The sequence below is a fragment of the Haplochromis burtoni genome, unplaced genomic scaffold (assembly GCF_018398535.1).
Source record: "Haplochromis burtoni strain Fernald_Lab_line unplaced genomic scaffold, NCSU_Asbu1 Contig_76, whole genome shotgun sequence".
In the NCBI taxonomy this organism is placed as follows: Eukaryota; Metazoa; Chordata; class Actinopteri; order Cichliformes; family Cichlidae; genus Haplochromis; species Haplochromis burtoni.
Window position 1 is genome coordinate 442,096 of NW_024582437.1, and position 24,913 is coordinate 467,008.

General features: G+C 40.7%; 1 protein-coding gene across 1 annotated transcript in view; it reads left to right on the forward strand.

Annotated features, from left to right (window-relative positions):
• bckdhb (branched chain keto acid dehydrogenase E1 subunit beta) overlaps window positions 1-24,913 on the forward strand; it is a 98,532-nt gene that overhangs the window by 4,629 nt on the left and 68,990 nt on the right. Inside the window, exons 4-8 of the mRNA XM_005924309.3 lie at window positions 2,554-2,687; window positions 5,206-5,361; window positions 7,219-7,327; window positions 13,828-13,925; window positions 15,275-15,385. Of these exons, the coding sequence (XP_005924371.1) occupies window positions 2,554-2,687; window positions 5,206-5,361; window positions 7,219-7,327; window positions 13,828-13,925; window positions 15,275-15,385 (608 nt within the window). The remainder of the gene's footprint in view (window positions 1-2,553; window positions 2,688-5,205; window positions 5,362-7,218; window positions 7,328-13,827; window positions 13,926-15,274; window positions 15,386-24,913) is intronic.

Sequence of the window (24,913 nt, forward strand, 5' to 3'; positions counted from 1 at the left end):
AAGGGTTCATGTCAGGTTCCTCTGGTTCTGCCGGAGGTCTCTTCCTTGAAGAAGAAGAGACTTCCGGCGGAACCACTCTTAGGGACGGTGAGTATAACCTTGACGCATCCCATTGATGTTATTACAGCTCATTAGGGTTAATTAATGCTGAATTGTGGGAAAACTGAGATAGGGAGCCCCCTGCAGACTGTGTTGAATGACAAATCGAATTTGAGCCTGCAGAGTCTAAGTTCTGTGACTAATTCGTGGTTAAAATGAGGCAATGTCTGCCTGGCCTTAAACTGAAGAAGCTGCTGAGCTTGTTTTGTTTTGTTTTTTATTCTTGTGCTTTTCAGGCTGTGGTCAAGTTTCCAACCAAAAGCAGTACATATTTTAATTAAATATCGAGAAAATCTTCAAAGGCCAACACTAATTAATATGTCTTCCCTGAATTTGAGTTGAATGACTATTAAGAGTTGGCCACACAGAGAAACAGTTGGTGGAGCTAATTCTCCACACAGATGCTGTTCGTGGGCCACCGCAGAACAAGACATGACTTAATTAAAAGAGTGCCAATCAAACCTCAAGCGAATCAATTGAAGCAATGTGGGAAACTTGGCGTTTCTGTTTTGTTTAAAGCACTGATTTTAGGAAGGCTAGAATCACCTCGCAGGCCCCCTTTGACTCTTTTTTTTTTTTTTTCCCCTGCCATTACGTTTTGCGACTCCACTGGAGCAGTTCGAGTTTCAGTGGACAGTTAGGCCACATGCTTCGTGACTTAGCATGTTTGCATTTGTTTCTGGTTTTGATGACAGATGGAATTTACATTAAAGCCAAGTATTAAAATTATTTACTTGTGTTCTAGAATAAAAGGCACATTAATAAAAAACAGCTTGGTGGAAATGCTCTGCATTTGGCTGTTCTGCATGGTAAAGTTTAATTTTTTTTTTTCAGTTTCAACCTGTGGAGAAAAATGTAGTTTGGCATTTAAAAAGGAGGAAAAAAAGGTTTGGGTTTTTTTTTGTTTTGTTTTTTGTCTCCACAGTGTCATTCAGTTATGACGTATTATTTAAAAGAAGATGACCACTTTGGTTTGGTTGTATCATTGACCAGCATAGTAGTAAATCTGTTTGGGTACACAAATGTCTAATGACATGGCAACAGCACCCAAATAGCAACTCACACTGTCTTCCATTAAACTCTGCCACTCCATAACACAAGCGTGGAGACTGACTGTGTGTGTGCAGCAACAGAATTTAATTGTTTTCCTTGTTTCTCACAAGGCTGATTGGCTAATTGGATGTCAATAGATTTCCTTTCTTGTTTACATTTTCGGTGGATATTTGTATGCAGCCTGGAAATGGCGAGAAGTCTCAAACGCACCCTACAGTAGCGGGCGCTGCCTTTTTGTTTTCATTGACGTCAGAAGTGTTGACCTTTTGGAAAGGGATCATTATTTTCCATCTCATCCTTGTGTACAGTGACGAGAGCAAAGCTGTTTTTATTCCTCTCTGTACTGAAAAGGATGGCACACACCTCTGCCCCGCTGCCATTACACACAACAGAGGGGTAATGCAGGGCGGACTCCATATGAATGGCTTTTTACGAGACCGATGCATTCACCTCAGTGATCACTCCTTCCACCTCTGGCTGCCTGTGCTTGATTGCTGTGAGAGCTGCAGCGCACTAGCTCTCCTCTCACTCCCGTTTAGCCCGTTGCACTGAATGCAGTGTGGGTGTCAGACAGCTGACTATAAAAGTTCCATGTCGTCTATTTAAAATTGCATTCTAGACTCACGAAGCACAAACAGCAACACAACAGAGTTATTTTGGCATCACTTGATGTGTGTTTGTGTGTGTGTGTGGAGGCTTTTTTGTGTTATTACTTACTACTGATTGCTTTGATGACACAGAAGCTCACACACGTTATTTACTGTCACTTTCACATGAGGCTGCTTTTTTTTTTTCTTCATTTTTGAGGTCGGCCTCAGTCTGAGCAGCGAGGCACTAAATTTTGATCACTTAATTGTGTGTTCCTCTGAGGGGTGGGGGTTTGGTTGTGGTGCCGCGGTTGCTAATTGAACTTTGTGAGTCCAGAGGGCACATAAGGGCAGAGTTTCGCTGCTGAGAAGCACACTTCCCAGAGAAACAGAAAAAGCACTGGGCTGGCAAATACACAAAGATGAGAGCAAAAAATAACATTCTCAGCCCAAATTTAGTGCAACACTCTTGCGGTTCTTTCTCAGATTATAGGGTGGAGATTGCAAAATAGTATTTTTTTTTTTCTTTCCTGTTTTTACTCCATGGGGGTTGTGTGTTTGTTGCAGGTTTGGTTAGTTACAGCTCAGGAGAAGTCATCAGCTTCTCAGTTCATTTATTTTAGGACCACATGGCATTGTAACGGTGGGTTTCTCTGGGATCTCCTCAGTCAGGTGTGAAAAGTCTCAGAAATTTCTCTGAATCAATGCATTATCCAGCAATCCTGAAACCTTAAAAGCTCAGTGAGAACTTATTTTTTTTCTGTGTGTGTGTGTGTGTGTGTGTGTTACCTTCCTAATTTTTGCTTGTCACCAGGTAAGGACCGAGTCTTCAACACTCCTCTTTGTGAGCAGGGGATTGTGGGATTTGGCATCGGTGTAGCTGTCGCTGGTGCCACAGCCATCGCTGAGATCCAGTTTGCTGACTACATCTTTCCTGCTTTTGACCAGGTATGGCGCTGCCTTGCTCTGTGACAAAGTAATGTGAGTATTCGCACAGGTCCAGAAATATCAACATGTTCATGAAGGAACTGTCTGTTTTTTAAAAATCTGCTGTATTTTTTTTTTTTTTTCCAGTATTTTTTAAGCTCTCGTGATTTCGTACGTACTGGGGGAAAAAAGCACATGAAATTTTCAGACTGCTACCAAAATAATTTTAAACCCATTCCAATGTTTACAGTCTGAAGCCTGAGTTGTTTTTGGCTTAGCATTAATTTTTAAAAAGTGTAAGTGATGTCTGTGATGCTGAACAGAAATCTCACATTCATTTTACATTGTGGCCTGCATGCAGTCTGTAGTGTGAAAAAAATAGTTTACATTTAAATTAAAAAAGTTTTTGCTAAATCATGAAAAATGGACCCACTGTAAATAAATAAATATATAGATTATATAGAAATTAGACCTTTTTTAGAGTAGATGGTGGGAAATAAGAACTTTTCTGTCATTTCCATGTACAGTATTGGATTGTTTGCAATTCTGTAAGTAACCAAAATAAGTTTTCTGTATTTTATTTACTGCCATAACAGTCAAGACAATGTTTGTATATGTATTCCTGTTGTTTGCATATAGGTGTTTTTTAATGACTTTTTTTGTAGTTGTTTTTATTACTTTTTTTTTTAACTACATTAATCCACCAACAAATGTCATTAAATCTTTCTACAAGGACAAATAAAGAATCTTAATTGTTAATTTATAACTTAATTAGTATTTAGTATGATTGGCAATGAGGAGCTCTTTATCTGTCGGAAAAGCTGTGAAACTTCAATATCAAAAAGTTGAAAAACTATGCACTTCTTCACAATTTCCCAAGCCATCCAGTGGGCCGGATTGGAGTCTTTACCAGACCGATTCTGGCCCCCGTGCCTTATGTTTGACACCCGTGATGTAGAGTAACAGAAACAAGTACCTGCCTGTTTGATCTGTTTTCTGGTGTTCAGATGTTCTGTATAGTAGTTTGGATGTACAATAGATCCTGAAGAAGCTTTTTTTTTTTTTTTTAATCCTTTTAACACAAGAGAAACCTGTGTTACAGGAGGTCTCTGAATCAAGCCTGTAACTTGTTCAGGTTAGAAAACCTGTTAATGGGTAAATATCCATGTGCTGAATTTGATGTGAGGTTTAAATTTTTATCTATCTTGGCAGCTAAAATTTGAAATTAGAAGGCTGTTTACAGATAAGCAGTTGATATACCTTCTTGTGGTACCGGGTACATGCTGTGTTTACCTTTTGCAGGTCTCAGCTCTGCTGTTGTCACAGGCAAAGTGTTGCTGAATCTTCAAATTGATGCCTAAAAGTCTTGGATGTGATCATGTTTGCATTTGCATTTGTATTCCTAGTGGTATTCTCAGTGTTCCTAGTGGCACCCATATTTCTCCCATATTAACTTCCCTTCATTAGCTCTGAATCCAGAACATAATTTAAAGTCCTTCTCATCACATGTAAGGTCTTGGATAACGAGGCCTCATCTTAACTTAAAGAATTCATATAAATCAAATAGAGTACCTTACTTTACTTTCTTTGTTTTACTTTACTTTACAATATAAAACACCTCGAAGTAACTGTTGTTGTGATTGACAGTCAGCATCCTCGCATACGTCTCTCACTCAATATCTTTAGAAGCTTCAAGCAAAGACAGACAGAATGGGGGAAAAATGAACCTTTTACTCGTTGCTTTTCATATTTAGCTTCTATCTTCTTTGTTCTGCATATTTCTTGCAGCAGACCTTGAATGTCTGTTATTTAATATTTCTACAGCCTTGTACAGAAACATCAGCAGAACAAAAGAAGCCCTTTAAACAACCCCCTGCTTCAAAGCTTTGCTACAGAAGATTAATGTGACGTTAACACACTTAGCAGCACGTTGGGCAGTGCTGCTGTTTAACCATGCATATATGTTGACACCAGTGTCATCCTGTGTATTCTTGCCCTCCACAAGATAAATGCGAGTCTCGCTGCTATGTCAAGGCGACATGAAACAAAATATGCGATTGTGGAGCCAGTTTTTAAGACCCTCCTATTGTGACGCAGACAAACAGTAGATTAAATCTGGTGTTGGGCCTTGACTGGGATCCCTCTCGCCTTCTGCGCTCTCACTTAACACGATGGAGTCCAAACTGACCTTAGAGAGTCGTAAAAGGCGAATTAACAGTCCACCTGAGCTTCGGGGAGGGAAAATTTGGGACACCTTTTTGGTGGAAGCCCAGTGTCTGAAACTGTAGATGTAAAAGAAACCAAAGACACTTGAGGTGATGGCGCTCGTTAAAAATTAAGTGACGTTTTAATATCTTTAAGGGGAATAGCAGAGAGAATGCCTCCGCACATGAAGCCAGGTCTTTATTCACAGAAACCAAAGAAAGTGCTCTGTTTTTGTTGGGATGTTTTTGCAAAGTAGTTTCCCTTATGTTTACATGACTATGTTCTGGACTAATTTGCTGGTGCATTAATCTAAATTATTATTATCGCTTTCCAGATAGTCAACGAAGCAGCCAAGTACCGCTACCGTTCAGGGAACATGTTCGACTGCGGCAACCTCACTATTCGGGCTCCGTGGGGGTGCGTCGGCCATGGATCCCTTTACCACTCTCAAAGTCCCGAAGCCTTCTTTGCTCACTGCCCGGGCCTCAAGGTCAGTCCACTGCTTCACTGTATATGCATTTCCTTTAGACATTTGTGGGCGTTTAATCTGAATTTCATCTCTCACCTGAAAGCAGAATTTGAAAGTCTACTAGCAAAACCATATAGAAGTTGTAAATAGGCTGATCATTACTCTTTGTATTTTTAGTTATTTCATTATTTTTATAACTTTTCCTGCACCATCATCAGTGGTGATGCAATTAAAAATTATTTCCAAATTGTTCACAACAGTCAAAACAGTATAAGTTAAACTGTCCAGTTTAGATTACTTACACTAGAAGTGCTGAGATGGAGGGGGATATGAACTGGCCTGAGGAAAACCAACAATAAGGTTGTGATCCTTCCTCAAGTGCAGTCGAAGAGTTACGGTGTTCCAAAGAAATGGTGCTCAGAACAGAGCACCCACATTTTTGCTTTGAATTGCACCTCTTCTTTACCCTCTCTACTAATGTTTTTAAGTTTCTGCTGCCATTTTTGAACTGTTTGAATTTGGCATATCTGATGCAGGTAGTGATGCAGTTTTCAGTAGAACCTCTAGTTCATCTCAGCTCTGCCACCTCCTAACTCCACTTGAAAACATTTGCACACATCACTTTTTTGGGTTTCTTTCTTCTTCAGTCAGCTAAATGAAAGTAAGCAGCATAAGAGGCAAGGCTCATCACTGAGGCTAGCATCTCTGCCATTCAGAATTATATGACTGGCAGCTATGGGCATTTAAAGAAAGCAAAAACTATAGAAACAGATCACTACAACAGTGGAGGAGTAGAACAAAGGGGATGTCTTACAGTGGATCTGGAAAGTATTCACAATGCTGCATTTGTTCCACGTTTTGTCATGTTAAAGCCTTATTCCAAAATGGATTAAATTCATTTTTCACCTCAAACTATAACACGCCATAATGACAAAGGGAAACAAGTTTACTTGAAATTCTTGTGTGTTCTTGTAGAGAACAAAGCATCTGTATGTGTGTGTGAAAAGGGCCTGAGGAATGAAATTATTCATCAGTCCTGTGATACTGTCAGTGCAACTACTTTTAATCCAGGAGTTTTCTCATATACTTCCATCTGAGGTCTGTAAAGTTTACAGCTGCAGTTCATCCCCTGTGAGTAATAAATGGGTCTTCCAGTATAAGGTCACAAACTGATAAATCCTTGTGCATAATCAGCCCGGTTCCCTCCCTCTGAGGGTCGGTCTCAATACACAGAAATGATTTAGCTCTGGTAAATACACAGTGCTGCAGTTAAACCTGGATTTTGCCTTAAGTACAGCAGAACCACTGTAGTGTGCAGTAGCATGCATTGGGCAGCATGGCTCGGTTGTGGGATGCAACTACACTTTCAAGCACACGTGTAGAATGCATACAGTGGGTTGAGCATACTTGCCTGCGAGCCAGAGGCAGCAAGAACAGCAAGACCCAACCCAGAACAAAACAAAGCAGATGTCAATATCAGCAGATGTGATATTGATTAAATCAGATCCAGAATGAAAAAGAGGAGTAGGTGAGTTGCAAAGTGGCTTGTCGATACAGGGCGTCAGTAGGCAGGCTAAAGCAGCACGCCTGAAATAAAAGTGAGACAATTGGATCTTTTAGTATAAAACATCTGGAACCTTACAATTCTCGATTAGAGAATGGGCAAAACACCGCAATTCATTTGAAACCACTTTTTGTAAGTGTTTAAGTTTGTATAGTTGGGTATCAGTTTAAAGCATGTTGGACTATATGATGATATTCTCTACAGTCGAAATGTGAAACCGATTTAAATGTTTAAATATTCCATTCTGTTTAATAGGGAACATTAAGGTCAGTTCATTATATTCTTTGGCCTAACAGATGTCATTTATTTCTCAGGTTGTAATACCTCGTAGTCCAATTCAGGCCAAAGGGCTGCTCCTCTCCTGCATTGCTGACAAGAACCCATGCATTTTCTTTGAGCCGAAGATTCTGTACAGAGCAGCAGGTAAGCTGGTTTGTGTGTAAATGTTACTGTAAAAGCAACACACGACTGAAGCTTTGTTGATGTTTGTTCAGTTGTCCTCTCAGCTTTTTTTTTTTTTTTTTTTTCCCCCTCAACCTTCTGCTTGGATTCTTTATGAAAAGCAAATGTTCTCCCTCTTTAGAGGTGCGAAGCTAGACAAACAAACAATGTGCCTGACTACAAACAATGTGACTGAGATCAGCTGGGCCACAAGTGTGAAGCAGGCCGTCTAAATGGTCTGTGAAGTGTTGACAGTGGCGAGCTGAACTCGCTCCCCCCTCCGCTCCTTGGGTGCAGTGTTTAGGGGTAGCATGAAAAAGCCCCAAGGCCAGCGTGGCCTTGGGAACACTGCCGGGGTAAACAGTGTCCAGCATTACCAGCAATACCATAATAAACTGTTAACAGTTGTTGAAAGCTGCTGTAAAACAGCACTGCCTCGTCCACATGTTGGTCATTTGATTTCCAAGAATTAAGACAGATGAATTTTTAAAGACTTGACTTGTACCGACAGACTTTAAGAAAATGTTTTTATTTTTTTTTTGTGTTTTCTGCTTTGACAGGAATCAGGTCATATTATTAAAAAAGGTATGCTTTTTTCTTCTTCTGAGTAGTTCATACTGTAACGAAGGGCATTAGTAAAAACGGCTGTCGCAACACAGATAAGGCATTTTAATAGCTTCCATTCTATTTGATCTATGTTTGCTTACACAGCCTGACATGTACTTCTCCAAAAATGTAAGTTCATGAGGCGGTAACGCAGACCACAACAGTTGTGTTTGGTCCATATGGTAGCAATCGCACATACACAATTTGGACAAGGATTTCCTACACGATTTTAAAATGGAATATTTAATGGACTATCATTTTATTTAGCTTCGTTATTAGGCTAACACAATGGCCAATATATTTCTTTCGTTTCTCTGTCCATGTATAAACACAAATCAGTTCTAAAGTTTTCTCTTATAATATTCTCTCATAAAATCTGCTGAGCTCAGTCATCACTGTTTAGAGTATACAAAGCATCTCAGCAGAGTGGTGTAGAACCACCGATACAAACTAGTGCAGAACCAGCCTGCCGAAGAGTCCAGTTGGGGCTTGATGGCTTTGTTAAGTGTGGCAGTGGGAGAAATTGAATGGCTCACTGGTTGTCTAAAGGGTTTGTTTCATTCGACGTACAGACCAGAATTATTGTTAGTCTCACAGCCTTCTTAATGACAAAGACATCACCCACAGCTGCCATACCACACTGAAGTAAGGAGTCATGTCGTTGAGTTACGACAGCAGTGTTTCTTTGTAATGAGCGTAAACCGAGTGAATGTGGAAAAACTGAAACATACTGTTGAAACTGCACTCTTTCTCTTCAAGGAAAAAAAGGGGGTGAATTAGTTACTAGATCTTCAATAACATGTGATTTATTTCAACAATGTGCTTGTATGGGCAGTTTTATTGGCCTTGTCCACTTGTGATAGAGCTGATTGTTGTCTGTGAGCGTCAGCTGTGGTGGCATGTCAATTTTTCATAAATTAGGATTTACTGTTACTAGTTTAAGTTGTGTTTAAAAGTATACATACATTTTCTTTAAAGCAGTGCAGTTTTTTATTACAAAGTCAGTGGCCTATTATGACCATGAGATAAATTATCAGTCTCTATTTGTAACTGCTTATCCAGTTCAGGGTCATGGTGAGCTGAAGCTCGTCCCAGCTATTACAGAGAATAAAGCAGGATACACCCTGGACAGGTCGCTAGTCCATCACAGAGTTAACACAGACTGAAAGATAACAACTAACACCTTTATTCAAACATACAGACAATTTAAAATAATCAGTTAATCTAAGGAGAACAAATGATAAGAACTTACAACATGATTATGCCCTTAAAGTAAAATACAGAGTTGTGGTGGACTTGAAATCTTTTGCCCTAGTAAACTCTGTTTCTTAATTTATGTTTATCCTTGCTTTTATACGAAATGCACAAAACAAAATGTATAAAAGCAGATTCAAGCTTGCTTTCATCATTATTGATGGCTTTAATACCTCAGAGCTATAGCTACTTACTGACAAATGACTGATAAGGGATATAAGAGTGTAATACATGTGTCATGTTTCAGATTTATGTAGTTAATAAAATCAGTTATCATCAATAACTGTAGCCAGGAAGAAGGCAGGTGTTTTTGTTTGCATTATTTCACTGTTGATGCTGTCTGCCTCTTGTGGGATTGACGAAATAGTAGATCGGTGAGATAGTGTATGGAAAAAGAGAGATATTGCCGAGCCTTCCGCAGATCATTTTTACAAGAGCGATTTATTTATTTATGTGCCCATGAGTAATTTTGCTAATAATGTTGGTTGAAGCTAAGAGAAGCGTTGTGTTAACGGTACCCTCTTCCAGCTGCGAGCAAATGGACCCTCCTCAGACTGTGCCCAAATGAAGCCATTCATTTACTCAAACTCATAACAGAAACAAAGACGTATAGACCCCCCGCCTCCCCCCCCCCCAATAAAAAAAAAATTATTTAAATAAAAAAAATACAATGGTGGGGAGGGAAACAAAGAGAAACTGGCTTCTTTTTTTCCTTATAACCTGTTTACAGGCTGTTCCAGTGTTTATCTGTCTTAACATTCGACCAAACAACAAAACAAAATTAAACAAAAAGTAAGTTAAAAATCAAAATGTCTCTTCCAGCAACATAAAAATAAAGTTAAGTCTTTGTGCGATTTGGCGCATCTCAAATAAATAAATAAATAATAATCCAAAAAGTAGCTATATTAATACTGAAACAAACAAGAAAAGAAGGTAAAATATTCCCTCCAAACAAAACGTATAAATTCTAAATCGCAAATAAGTCCATGCATGATCACATTGCTCCGCCCATCAAAAAGTCTGCGCCTGTGCGAATAATATCGCCTATCATTGGTTATTGGACTGTAGTGATGGGATTTCCGGCTCTTTTTAGAGAACCGGCTCTTTCGGTTCGGCTCACTAAAAAGAGCCGGCTCTTTCGGCTCCGAACCGGCTCTTCAGGTTGTTTTGTTGCTTTAATTAATTTATTATTAACAATAATATAAAATTATGCACAAAAGGAATTACTAATGTAAAAAAAATGGTTTTATTTATATATGTTTATATATAAATATATGCGGTGGCCCCTAGAGACAAAACACGTACAAACTCCAAAAGCACATACAAACTCCAAAACACATTTCTAGCAGTTAACTGAACTTCCAAAACAGAGCTACCTAGATCACTTAAATTACACAATTGAAAGCATATGTGTATTGTTTGTGTATTTATACACAAGCACTCATATATATTCAAATAATTAAAAAAAAAAAAATTTACCTGTTATTACCACACACCAAATCCGGTTGTTGGTACTTGCTGGCTAGCACTTCTGTTGTCTTTTGTACGTGTTTTGGAGTTTGTACGTGCTTCAGGGTTTGTACGTGCTTCAGAGTTCGTACGTGATTTGAAGTTTGTATGTGCTTTGTCTGTAGGGGCCACCGTAAATATACTTTTATTTATTCACTCCACATAAAATGTAATAAATAAATCATATAATACAAAAATCAACTATTCACATTTCAACTTTTAACTATTTAAATTTTCAGCTTTTTCCTTTTAAACAAATTTAAAGTGAAACAACACAAAACACTGCAAACCACAACACAATTAAATATAAATTATAATATGAAAACAAAAAGAACATGCACATTCTCTGTCATATGGGCCTGCATGAATAAACTTTCTGAATCCTTTATCATCTGCAACTGAAAATAGTTGTACCATCATTTAGGGCTGGGCGATATATCGAGTTTTTAAAAAAAATATCGATATATTTTTATACGGATATAAGATGTGACAATATCCTTTATATCGATATAGTCTATGTTACGTTATAATTATAGTTGTGGAGCCACAAGTTTGCCTCCTCTTTTGTCTTTACGCAACGTTACTCGACCTCGCCTCTCTCCTTACTGAACACAACTCCCCCTCCCATCGCTTCACCTGCAGCAGCGACAAGATGGACACGGCAAATCTCCGTTAACGAGTTACTGCGCATCGCCCCGTGCGTGGGGCTGGACGGCGTTAACGTGCTAACGAGCTAACCACGCTAACGCCATGCACGGCTTAAAATCCTTTCATTTTCTCAAAAGTTGACAGCGCGCCTTTTGTATGAATTCTGGTTGTGCTTGATGACCGCGAACCGATTTAATGTGGTACACGGCGCTCAGCAATCTGTCAAAAAATGTTTTAGTACGACTTTGGCAAGCTACGGAGCTGCACCGCTTGATGGATTGTCGGAGCATTACGGGTACCAAGGAGCCTCGCGTAGTAATACGTACTGTGCTTCAACGTAATATTACCGTATTGTGTGTGTATAAGGACCATAAATGGCACCTGTTAAGAGACATGGTTACGAAGCGGATTTCAAACTCCAGGCTATCAGTCACGCAGTAGAAGTTGGGAACAGTATGCACAATTGTGAGCTCTTTGTTATGCACAAAAACAACATAGTTTTCTTTTATTTATGGAGCATTATTATTTAATAAATGCTCATAATTTATTTTTGAGTATTTTTTTTTCATGTACGTCTATGCTGTATGTTAATAGAAGTGCCTGTGTGACATCTGGGACACAGATTTGACTAAGAACTCTCTTTTTGTTCTTACTTTATGGCTTTAAAAAAATATCGAGATATATATCTTATATCGCCATCCAGCTAAAAAATATCGAGATATGAATTTTGGGTCATATCGCCCAGCCCTACCATCATTGCATGCACCATAGTTTTAGCTAATAGTTTTCTACCCCTTCTCTGTCCTGAATGCAGGACATTGCTGCTGTCAAAGTGATCTTACTCAGACGTGGGTGGCCTTTACTTTAATATTATTTACAGCTGTTTTCAGACATGCCTAGGCCATTACACATGAAGCCATAGTGCATGTGGGTATTTGGAATTCATCGTGCAGGAGTGTAGACAGTGTATCAAGCTGCACATAGCAAATCAGACCTTTTTTTACATTCACATTGAGATGCCTGGTTATTGCATCCCAGAGTTGGGGTTAAACATGCAGGAAAAACTCTGGGGTGTTGCACTAAGAGGGACCTAGTAAGGCCGCCGTTGTGACTGACACATCAAACCGCCTCATGTTACATTGTGACAAATCCATTGTCGGCTTCACACTGAGGGGTATTTTAGCTGTAGCATGTGCAGGGTTATTTTCATTTCCTACAGGAGCAGAGCAAACCAGCTTCTCGTGCAACATGCCTCTAATGATCTCTGCTCGATTATGAAGTCATGCTTTTTGATTGCTGGGGCCTCTAATTTTTTGCTTCCAATAGGACAAAAACCACTCATTTGCCCCATTGAGGTTATACTGGTTTGCAAGGACCTAAGATTCCACTTGTTAAACCGTAACCCAGTTTTCATAATTCAGGTTTAACTTTCTGAAAAAGGCTATTTTTCCACTCAATTGGCCAATTTTCTGTCTCGTCTGGAAGCCTAAACAGGAGAGTCGCACATAATTCATCAAAGTCGTTGGGATGGGCAGCCTTTCTTTCCTTTAACAACTCGTAGGCTCTAAAGGATCATGGAAGCCGTTCAAGGTTTCCAGAAAGGTCTCAAACTCAGCATCTCCTTAGAGCACAATTACTCCGCCTAATTGCAATTTTAACTTTTTGTGTTGCCTTTGAGGAACGCTTTTTAGTAGTTCACGTTCTCCAAGATCCACTCACACTTTAAGATCCTGTACGCTGTGCAAACTTTGGAGCCAAAACCAAGATGGTGAATGAGATTCAAAGACAGTAAATGCTACATTTAGAGGTTAAATGTTTGCATCTGTGCAGTATAAATACTGCTAATAAGCCGCTTGTTTGAAAGTGATGGCAGTTCTGAGTTTATGATAAGTTTTTGCGTTATAATAAATTCCATGACTGTGCTAATGTTTTCCACGACTTTAATAGCTTTTATTCAAACCATATACTTACATGCACTTTGTCTTGGACTTGAGTTCAAAGAGGGCCTGGCTGCGAGGCTCCCTCTTTTGGGCTGATATTCCGTTTGTGGCCCCTTTTCTGATTGATACCCCATCCCAATGTGTTGTTGTCAAGATTAATCAGAGTTACAAGCCCATAGCTGGCAGAGGATCTCATTAGCTCATGCATTAGATTGTGCTGATAAAAGCACACTGGCTGTGGTGAGAGATGAGGTTCTGGAAAAAGCCTAAAGAAGCATTTGAAGTGAGCCAGATAAAATGTTCAAGAGCAGGGATCTTTTTTTGTTTTGTTTTTGAAGGTCTGTTATTTGATCAGTTTATCATCTGGTCTGTCATTTAGAGGCACGCTTGGTTCGAGTTGGAGTATTTTAGCTAAAAATCTCAGACTTCATAGTGAAATGATGAATTAATGTTTTTTTTTTTGTTGTTGTTGCTCATTTTACATTTTGTAGAGGTTTTGAATGTGTATGTTTTGTTTTTTCTCAGTGGAGCAGGTTCCCGAGGACCCTTACACCATCCCACTCTCACAGGCTGAGGTCCTACAGGAAGGAAGTGATGTCACTCTGGTTGCCTGGGGAACGCAGGTAGGCAATCACACTCATCATTGACACACTCTCAGCAGGTTACCCGAGCAGTTTCAATGTTATAGTCTATCTTTGACTCATTTTCCATGGCCACAGGAATATAGGAGGGTCCAAGTTTCATTTTCACTAAATGACATTTAAACCCGGGGAGGGTAGCAGTGGATTAACTCTAAGTCTCTCCCTAGCCCCCCTTTGTGTCCCAGCAAGGTCTCTCAGCAGGCAACCTGAGAGACCATATCTGCCCAGACTTCTCCACGACATCAAGGCTGTCGATGATTCTCTATTAACACTACATGTCTGCTGCACACTTTCCATTGTGGCCTTTTTCTTTTCACATGTGAGATTTTATGTTCCTCAGCTTGATATAAAGATGCCTGTAACTCAACAGGAGTCATCCCTGACTTCGATTGTACCCAGCCACTTTAACAGGCTTATCCAGGGCATCATGTACTTTCAAGCGTGGCAGGGGGAGGGTCGGACAGTGCTGAAGGAAACTGTCTAACTATTAATACTGAAGGGTGGATAGGGAGGAAAGAGGATCTAGTAAAGTAGAGGAAAACATGATTCTCCTTTCTCTAAACAGCATCCTTTACCACCCTCATTCATCCGTCTCGCTTATTTAAATGATAATAAGCAAACAATGTAACTTTTTATTCTTTAGAATTGCAGAATTGCATTATTGAGTATTATGCTTGTTTATAAGTTTGAAGTTGTGTTTTTGTTTTTATTTTTTCAAACTGGCACATCTGCTGACAACTATTGTAGTTGCGATCATTCAGATTTATCACAGCAATTCTTGTTTGGAAGCAATCGGGGGAAAAAAATGGCTGCCAGTAAACACAGACTCAGTGAACCCAGACACTACAGTGATGAATTGATGAGGCAGGACGATTTCTACGCCTATTTTTCTTTTTCTTGTGACTTCTCACATTCAGCTTTCTTTTTGTCAGTCTGTTCTGAATCGGGTGCAATATTTGTTTAGCTGAAAGTAAAATAAAAGGCAATTCTTAAATTATTGTCATTATTATGAAATTGCATTTTTACTACCTGTAAACCAGCATAGTAGCACTTACAAAGATGTGAATATGAATGTTAAGTTACAAACTATTTGTCAAGCGCTGGCTTTTAGTTGGGATGGGTCAAAAGAGCGGTAAACAAGTTCCTAAACATTCCGAATTGTGGTGTGAAAGGAACAAGCTTTTGTTTTTCCATTCAGAAACCAACAGTGTTTTCAGCATCTGGAGATAATAATAAAAATATGCCTTTTTATTGTCACATTATTTTAAGTGTAAGACTTAGTGTTACCAAATTTAAGGCAGACTGAAAAGTCTTTTTCATTTCCTGTTTAGATTCATGTGCTGAAGGAGGTGGCGTCCATGGCTCAAGAAAAACTGGGAGTATCCTGCGAGGTCATTGATCTACAGACCATCCTACCCTGGGATATCGAAACCGTTTGCAAGGTAACAGAGATGCATGCACACAGCACAAACAGAGCAAACTGAAAAAAAGTACCACAAACATTTATTTTGGTGCCACTTGTTTTTTGTAAGCAAGTGAATAAATGCATTATATATAATAGTGGAGCAATAGATGTAAAACACAGTCCACAATCCTGCACAAAGAATGCCAGTTAAATGAAAGCTGTAATGATTAAAGTCGTTGAATAACAGGAAATAATCAGATTTGAAGAATCATATCGTTTGAGTTTCAAGCTGAATACTTTGACATCTGTTATTCATTTAGATGGTCATTTGCCATAAATACTGCTGGTCAGAGGAACCGTCTTCCTACTGGATCTTTGTTTATTGTGGTACAAAGTTGGGCAACGTTCATCTGGGCAGTGTGGTTCTCTTTGGTTCCTGATAAACAGGATCCCTTCTACCGCTGGAAAGACGCGACTGCTAGTTTATGTTGCCTCAGCCTTACACAGGCTATGGCACTCACTAAAATAAAATATTTAATTTGGGCGGGCTTTGAGAAGGGAGCTTTCTTTCCAGTGGGTATTCCATCCTTATTTACTTTTAAATACAGGAAGGAGCATGACACAAGACAGTTTGGAGAATTGTGGCCTAGAAAGATTCTTTCCTGCTCACCAAGGGCAAAGCGCCTGTAGACTAAACCACCAGGAGACCAGCTGGGGAGGGTCTGATGTTATGAAGAGACAAAAAGGCATGTCTGTCAAGTCAAACCTTAAGGAGCCTTGCAGTGAGACACGACTCATAATCATGCATCCTCTTGACACTCGGATTGCTGCCTTTTGCAATGGTCCTTGAATACATCACAAACCATCTTTGTTTGTCACCAGCTGTTTAATTTCGCATGTTTATTATCCAAGTTTCATGCTCCTCTGCTGAAAGATACACCTTCATCAGCAAGCACCAGGCTGCGCCTGCTGCCAAGCATATCTTATAACCAGCATTTAAAAGGCAGGAAGAAACTGTGGTAGGAGGGTAGTAATTTAATAGGGAGTCAATTTGAACTGATGGCAGAGACTGCAGCATTGTGTTGGCACGGAAATACTCGGAGTGAGCCGCAGTCAGTTACAGTTTGTTCAAGGGGGCTTCTCAAGTCCATGCAATCTTTCTTTCATTTTTCTTTTTTTCCTTTTTTTGTTGTTGTAATTTGTGCCCCATTAAAACAACTGCCATGAAATTGAATAGTGTGTTTATGTGCTGCTTAACAGGCCTGATGCCAAGCCTGCCACCTCGAGCTTGTCAACAACATCTCTGCTTGTCATTTCCTCCAGCCCAATATTCCTTAAACATCTGTCAAACCCATAAACCAATTTCCCCAAACACACACACACACACACACACACACACACACACACACACACACACACACACACACACACACACACACGGCCTGTTCCTTCTTTCATATTTGGCAGTAAAGTCACTGTTGCATTAAACTAATCACTCTAGGGATACAAGTCTCTTTTTCAAGCCTCTTCTGCTGGATGAGCAGTGAAACAGCCTTTTAATCAGGCTATTATCAAATTTCAGCGAAGGCACAGAATTAATTTCAGTGCAAATCACGATTATTATCACCCAGACTAATGCACAGGAATACGCATTAACGGCTTTTATTTTATCTTTTAATTAATCAGAAACAAGCAAGCAAATAGCCAGATGTACATTATTCACAACTAAAACAAATGGAAGTAGCTTACGCAACACCTGCCATCACAAATAAAAGGTGGCAGATGCAACGCTGCGGAGACATCCAAATGCTACGGCTTGTTCATTTCAAGCATAAAAGGAGCCAAAGGCACAATGCTGAGATGACCTTTGGTTATCCAGAGGTAGACATGTCTGCCATTATTTTCATTTGGAATGGGAGACGTGTTAACAGATAGATTTTAGCATTTAAATTAAAGCTGTGTTTGTCTGCCTTTTGTGCATATATTTAAAATGCTTTACATTTCATTGGACTGGCTAGAGCTGAAACAATTAGCCGACTCATTAGTGTGCTAACGGAACAAATGATCTTTTGATATTACAAAAGATTACTTAGCTTTATTTTAAAGCCTTTAGCTTTCAATCAGCTTTCAAAGGCAAAGTATCTTTAGCATTAAAATTAAGCTAAAGTTACTTTCAGCATCTGCTTTACCACAAGGGGTCACCACAGCTGGTAGTTCTGCATGTTTGATTTGGCAGATTTCCTGATACCAACCTCAGAGGGAATTTGGATGCAAACCAGTGACTTTTTTTACTCACCAAGCAAATGTGTAAAAGAGCTTATGTGGAAAATAATTAGCATTATTTACAGAATAATGAAATTTTCAGCTTTCTTAAAACTATGTTTTATGAAAAATCAACTAACTTCAGCAGTCTTGAGACAATACTACAAAGCAGAGTGACACTATAGATAGAAATCTTCAAAGTTTCATACACTTTGTTGCTTATTTATGTTATAAAATGCACAAAAAGAAACACACCCCACAGTTGAAAGCTTTCACTGTTGTGGCAGTGACAGCAGGCAGTAGTACAGTGCCCTGAGTGTCCTCAGTAACCCCTCACAAGTGGTGCCCTAAAAACTGGGCGCTGTGCAGCTGCTCTGGGCTGGCAGGAGTTTAAATGCCTGAGAATCAGCAGAGCTGCAATCCACACAACCATCTAAGTTTCGTCACACTGCAACCCACCCATGCAGAACTAGTTTAAGTATAATATCTATAAATGGCTCTTTGATGCTGAATCTTTGATCAGTCCATTTGTTGTTGACTCCAATTTTTTTTTTTAAAGAAAGTCACATTGATTAAAAACCTGTTTTGTCTATGTGAGTTTAAATCCCAGAAATGCACTATATGGACAAAAGTAGTGGGCCTATATATGACACCTACAGTAGCTACTTAGCCATGGAAACATGTCCTATGAAGCTGCTGGTGCACAGTTTCTGTGCTGATGTTAATACTGAGGAGGTTTGAAACTGTGTAGTTATTGAGTCGGTAGAGCATCGAAGACATTTGTGCACTCTACAACCCTGCTGTGGTTCCTAAATGCTTCCACTTTGCAGTAATATAACTTGCAGTCAATCGTGAAATATCTTGGAGGAAAGAAATTTGACCAACTGACAGCATTATGCTGTTGCTGTTACAGCACTATGCTCAAATTCAATGACAATTTTAGAATATCCTATTCTTTCATTATTATGTTTAAAGGCAAACTCCATGGATAGGTGCTTGGTTTTATACATACAGTGGCTTGCAAAAGTATTCGGCCCCCTTGAACTTTTCCACATTTTGTCACATTACAGCCACAAACATGAATCAATTTTATTGGAATTCCACGTGAAAGACCAATACAAAGTGGTGTACACGTGAGAAGTGGAATGAAAATCATACATGATTCCAAACATTTTTTACAAATAAATAACTGAAAAGTGGGGTGTGAATCTATAGACATCATATGATCCATTTTACAAAAATGTGTGCTCGCCCCTGAGTCAATACTTTGTAGAACCACCTTTTGCTGCAATTACAGCTGCCAGTCTTTTAGGGTATGTCTCTACCAGCTTTGCACATCTAGAGACTGAAATCCTTGCCCATTCTTCTTTGCAAAACAGCTCCAGCTCAGTCAGATTAGATGGACAGCGTTTGTGAACAGCAGTTTTCAGATCTTGCCACAGATTCTCGATTGGATTTAGATCTGGACTTTGACTGGGCCATTCTAACACATGGATATGTTTTGTTTTAAACCATTCCATTGTTGCCCTGGCTTTATGTTTAGGGTCGTTGTCCTGCTGGAAGGTGAACCTCCGCCCCAGTCTCAAGTCTTTTGCAGACTCCAAGAGGTTTTCTTCCAAGATTGCCCTGTATTTGGCTCCATCCATCTTCCCATCAACTCTGACCAGCTTCCCTGTCCCTGCTGAAGAGAAGCACCCCCAGAGCATGATGCTGCCACCACCATATTTGACAGTGGGGATGGTGTGTTCAGAGTGATGTGCAGTGTTAGTTTTCCGCCACACATAGCGTTTTGCATTTTGGCCAAAAAGTTCCATTTTGGTCTCATCTGACCAGAGCACCTTCTTCCACATGTTTGCTGTGTCCCCCACATGGCTTGTGGCAAACTGCAAACGGGACTTCTTATGGTTTTCTGTTAACAATGGCTTTCTTCTTGCCACTCTTCCATAAAGGCCAACTTTGTGCAGTGCACGACTAATAGTTGTCCTATGGACAGATTCCCCCACCTGAGCTGTAGATCTCTGCAGCTCGTCCAGAGTCACCATGGGCCTCTTGGCTGCATTTCTGATCAGCGCTCTCCTTGTTCGGCCTGTGAGTTTAGGTGGACGGCCTTGTCTTGGTAGGTTTGGTAGGTAACTTGAAACGGTCTCCTCCTGACTTAGCTTGGCTGGCCATCAGTGACCCAGGTGGGAAGCCTTTGACTGACCTCCCCTGCACCCTCTCAGTAAAAGCATAAAACAGTGTGTTCTGTATATGATATGCAACTAGGCTTTTAGTTGTTATTTCTTACGAGATTCACATTTCTCAACACATTTGAGAAACCCTCAGGGGTAAATCACACTAACAAAACATGACTCTAAAAGATAAACTCTACTACACAAGGGATGTCTTAAAATACATTTTTATCATTTCATTGACCGAGGCACTGTGAGATGGAACCGTTTTCAGTTCAGTAAATAAACAGTTAAGATTCGTTGGAGCCTTTTGAAACGGGTGTTCTCTTCTGATAAATAGATTTTCAGGACAAGTTGTGTTCTTCAGTTTAGAGAGGAAGTAGCCAAGACATTGTTAATTCAAAAGATTGTACACCTGGTGTCCAGCTTTTCCGGCAGCCTCGCGTCTCCGTAAAGCCAGCCCTTTTGTGCTGCTTATTAACTGGACGTGAGAAGCGGCGAGTGTGCAGGCAGTGAGATAGGCTGCAGACACACATCCAGCTGTTGGCAGCCAATTAAAATTTCTCATGTCCGATGAGTTACATTTCCCCCCCTGTATCCTTTGAGTGGAGGATTTGTGCATGCATGTGCAGTCTGTGGTTAGCTGGTTTTTATATATGTATGTGTGTGTGTATATATATATATTGTATATATGTATGTATATATATATATATATATATATATATATATATATATATAATATATATATATATAGATATATATATAATATATATATATATTATATATATATATATATAGCCCGTGAGTCGTTTTTTGAGTGTGCACATATATAGTGAAGCACGATGTGTCTTCAAAGTAGAAATTCTCTTTACTATAAGAGAAACATGCCTTTTTCTTCCCGAGGGATCTGTTGAGGCAGCCACCAGCTACACTCAGATATAAATATATTCACGCCTCTTGTTGACAAAAGGAATCATGGGTAGAAATTACTATGAAAATACAGAAAAAGTGAGTGTATTTAATTTTGTCCCAGTGTCTCAAGCGTTCCAGTAAATGTAATAGTCGTTCTTTAAGGGATAAACAAAATGGCTGGTTTATGTCTGCCAGACCCACGGCTCAGATGATACTCTGTGGAAAGTCTTCCTGCCGTGCTTGGGCAGCGCACGTGTGGAGTTGTGTAAAGATGCTACATAAGAGCTTGCTGATTCCTTGCTAAGTGGACTGCTTTACTCCCTACTGATTAACAGCTTGTTGAGCTGATGAGCATTTTGCCAACATTTTCATCTGTTCTTACACGGGCCTACATTTGTTTGAATTGGCCACTCCGGGAGGCTTACAAAATATCTCTGCTACTCCCATTATTCCTTTGGTCCGCCGTTGGTGATTCAGCCTCATTCTCAGGTTTTCCAGACTCCGAATCCGGCCAGTGAAGAACTGACCGAGGCCAGTTTATAATTCAGTCTTCGGTTCACGCACAGGTCCTTATAGGAAGCAGCCTGTACACCCAGGATGCCCCAAGGACCTCCACAAGGGGCTTCCCCTCTCTCTCCTGTTTTCCAGTGGCTCTTCCTTAACTTCCCATTCTTTAGTACTGCCAGAATGTCAGAGTTTTAAGACATGATTATGGCGAAAAGAATTCAGAATAGCAATAATCGATAGAGGTTCAGGAAATGCTTTTCGTTAAAATCATAGTTAACCTGTGATGTGAACAAATCTCGACACGGTGGATGCAGGGTGAGAGTGAAAGAAGAATTTGGGTGGGGAAAAAACAACAAAAAAGAAAACAGTACCAACTATATTGTCCCCAGTGAGGCAAAAAGGAAAACTAAAATGCACAGTACCCAGTTTGCACAGCTAATGAAGAGCATCAAACTGCAAAGACTATCAGGCTATCCACAAACTGCAAATGCATCAGTGAGGCAAGATGCTGGGGACAATAGCACCTTTTACAGAGCGCCTAGCTTTAGCTTCAAGTTGGAAAAGCAGAGAGGAGCAAGGGCAAGTGCAGACAACGAAACGGTAATTAAAGAAAGAATTCAGTCCTTATTAGTTCACCCCCATCGCCAGTGCTGCCGTCAACATGTACCGTAGCCTGAGGATAACACCAAGTAACTCTGTTGCCTTGTGAGAACCCAGTCTCTCCTGGTTTGTGAGAGGAGTATCTGCAGCAACAGCCAGTCAGCCATAAAATGTGTAGACAAACTGAGGCTGCGGTGCAGTAGTTACTTATTAATAGTCTATTACTAAAATGGAAGCGAGCTATGAACTGGAAAGTGGGTCTCTAACTGTGATTGTATTGGTGCTGGGTTGTTTGCAATACTATCTATGCTATTCATTTTTTATTTTATTTTATTTTTTTGGCCTGTCCCGTTTGGCTCTTTTGCCATCAGAATTGTTGTCTAAAGGCAAAGAAAGATGCCCAACGGATTTACTTTACCAAATTGACCATCCCAGCCTTGCCGTAATGGTCCATTTGATTCACCTTTTATTGTTTGTTTTATTTTCACTTGCTGAATATGGGACAGTGTGTTAAGCGTCTTTTTATGTCTGTCTCCACGTTGGTTGAGTGTGGAGTAGTGAGAGCATGAGGGTGGGAATGGATGTAAATAAAGTGCCTGTACAGTGGGGCAAAAAAGTATTTAGTCAGCCACCGATTGTGCAAGTTCCCCCACTTAAAATGATGACAGAGGTCAGTAATTTGCACCAGAGGTACACTTCAACTGTGAGAGACAGAATGTGAAAAAAAAAAAATCCATGAATTCACATGGTAGGATTTGTAAAGAATTTATTCGTAAATCAGGGTGGAAAATAAGTATTTGGTCACCTCAAACAAGGAAAATCTCTGGCTCTCACAGACCTGTAACGTCTTCTGTAAGAAGCTTTTCTGTCCCCCACTCGTTACCTGTATGAATGGCACCTGTTTGAACTCATCATCTGTATAAAAGACACCTGTCCACAGCCTCAAACAGTCAGACTCCAAACTCCGCCATGGCCAAGACCAAAGAGCTTTCGAAGGACACCAGGAAAAGTATTGTAGACCTGCACCAGACTGGGAAGAGTGAATCTACAATAGGCAAGCAGCTTGGTGTGAAAAAATCAACTGTGGGAGCAATCATCAGAAAATGGAAGACATACAAGACCACTGATAATCTCCCTCGATCTGGGGCTCCACGCAAGATCTCATCCCGTGGGGTCAAAATGATCATGAGAACGGTGAGCAAAGATCCCAGAACCACACGGGGGGACCTGGTGAATGACCTGCAGAGAGCTGGGACCAAAGTAACAAAGGTCACCATCAGTAACACACTACAACGGCAGGGAATCAAATCCCGCAGTGCCAGACGTGTTCCGCTGCTGAAGCCAGTGCATGTCCAGGCCCGTCTGAAGTTTGCCAGAGAGCACATGGATGATACAGCAGAGGATTGGGAGAATGTCATGTGGTCAGATGAAACCAAAGTAGAACTTTTTGGTATAAACTCAACTCGTCGTGTTTGGAGGAAGAAGAATACTGAGTTGCATCCCAAGAACACCATACCTACTGTGAAGCATGGGGGTGGAAACATCATGCTATGGGGCTGTTTTTCTGCCAAGGGGACAGGACGACTGATCCGTGTTAAGGACAGAATGAATGGGGCCATGTATCGTGAGATTTTGAGCCAAAACCTCCTTCCATCAGTGAGAACTTTGAAGATGAAACGAGGCTGGGTCTTCCAACATGACAATGATCCAAAACACACCGCCCGGGCAACAAAGGAGTGGCTCCGTAAGAAGCATTTGAAAGTCCTGGAGTGGCCTAGCCAGTCTCCAGACCTCAACCCCATAGAAAATCTGTGGCGGGAGTTGAAAGTCCGTGTTGCTCGGCAACAGCCCCAAAACATCACTGCTCTCGAGAAGATCTGCATGGAGGAATGGGCCAAAATACCAGCTACTGTGTGTGCAAACCTGGTAAAGACCTATAGTAAACGTTTGACCTCTGTTATTGCCAACAAAGGTTATGTTACAAAGTATTGAGTTGTATTTTTGTTATTGACCAAATACTTATTTTCCACCCTGATTTACGAATAAATTCTTTACAAATCCTACCATGTGGATTCATGGATTTTTTTTTCACATTCTGTCTCTCACAGTTGAAGTGTACCTCTGGTGCAAATTACTGACCTCTGTCATCATTTTAGTGCCCCACTTGTATGTCTGTGTCTATATGTCAGGTTGGGTGTCAGGCGCCACCTCTCTGGGGACATCTTAGGCCCTCCAAGGTATGGAGGCCTATCTCCCCCTACCACCACTTCCCCTGCCAGTGGCGGACTCCCTCAGACATCGGTGCGTTGGTGGTTCTTTGTGTCCGGGGATGGGCGTCCAGGTACACACCGGCTCACTCCTTGGCGGCCGCTTATCGGGGCCTGGAGCCTGGGGCTCGCTCGGGCCACTTCGGAGGTGGGGTGCCCCCGGCCTCTCGGCCTGGGGCTCGGTCACTCAGGCACGGCTGGCTGCCGGCGGAGCTCACGGGCGCGTCACTGCAACTCCCCCTGGCTTCTGCTCCGCAGCTGCTGAGTGAGCCCTCATCTGGGACTCTCCTCAGCTCTTTCTGGGACAGTGGCGCGGCTGCCCCTCTGTTGGTCTTCCTTGGTCTCTTGTGTTCTGGGGGCCTCTGGATGTCTGGAGTTTTGATCTCCTCCATACCTGCTTCATGCCCTGGAGGACGGGGCTGTGGCCCCCCCACACCCTCTAGCAGATTATTACATGAAGGAACCTTTTAAAAAACAAAAAACAAGCGCGTCCATGCTCACAGGTGTACACACGGGTGATCACACCCACAAACTACACCCTTTTTGGCTCCTACCTCAAAGCACACTGTGTTCTGTTGATCTTATGTGCTGCACAATAATGTTTAATATTTAGTATTTACTGTCATATTCCCATATATCATTGTGATGTTGTTTATTCTATTACTCTTGTTCTCTTCTGCTTGTTTTCTTTTTTCTTTCTCAGCAGGTGATCCAGGTGATTGATATATGCATTTTTTTTCTCTGCCCGTTCTGTTGGTTTTTGTTTTTTGCCCTTCTCCCCCGTCCCTCTTCTCAGCTGTTTCTCTTTCCCTCTTTCTTTCTCCCCTTCTTTCCCCCAGTCAAGTC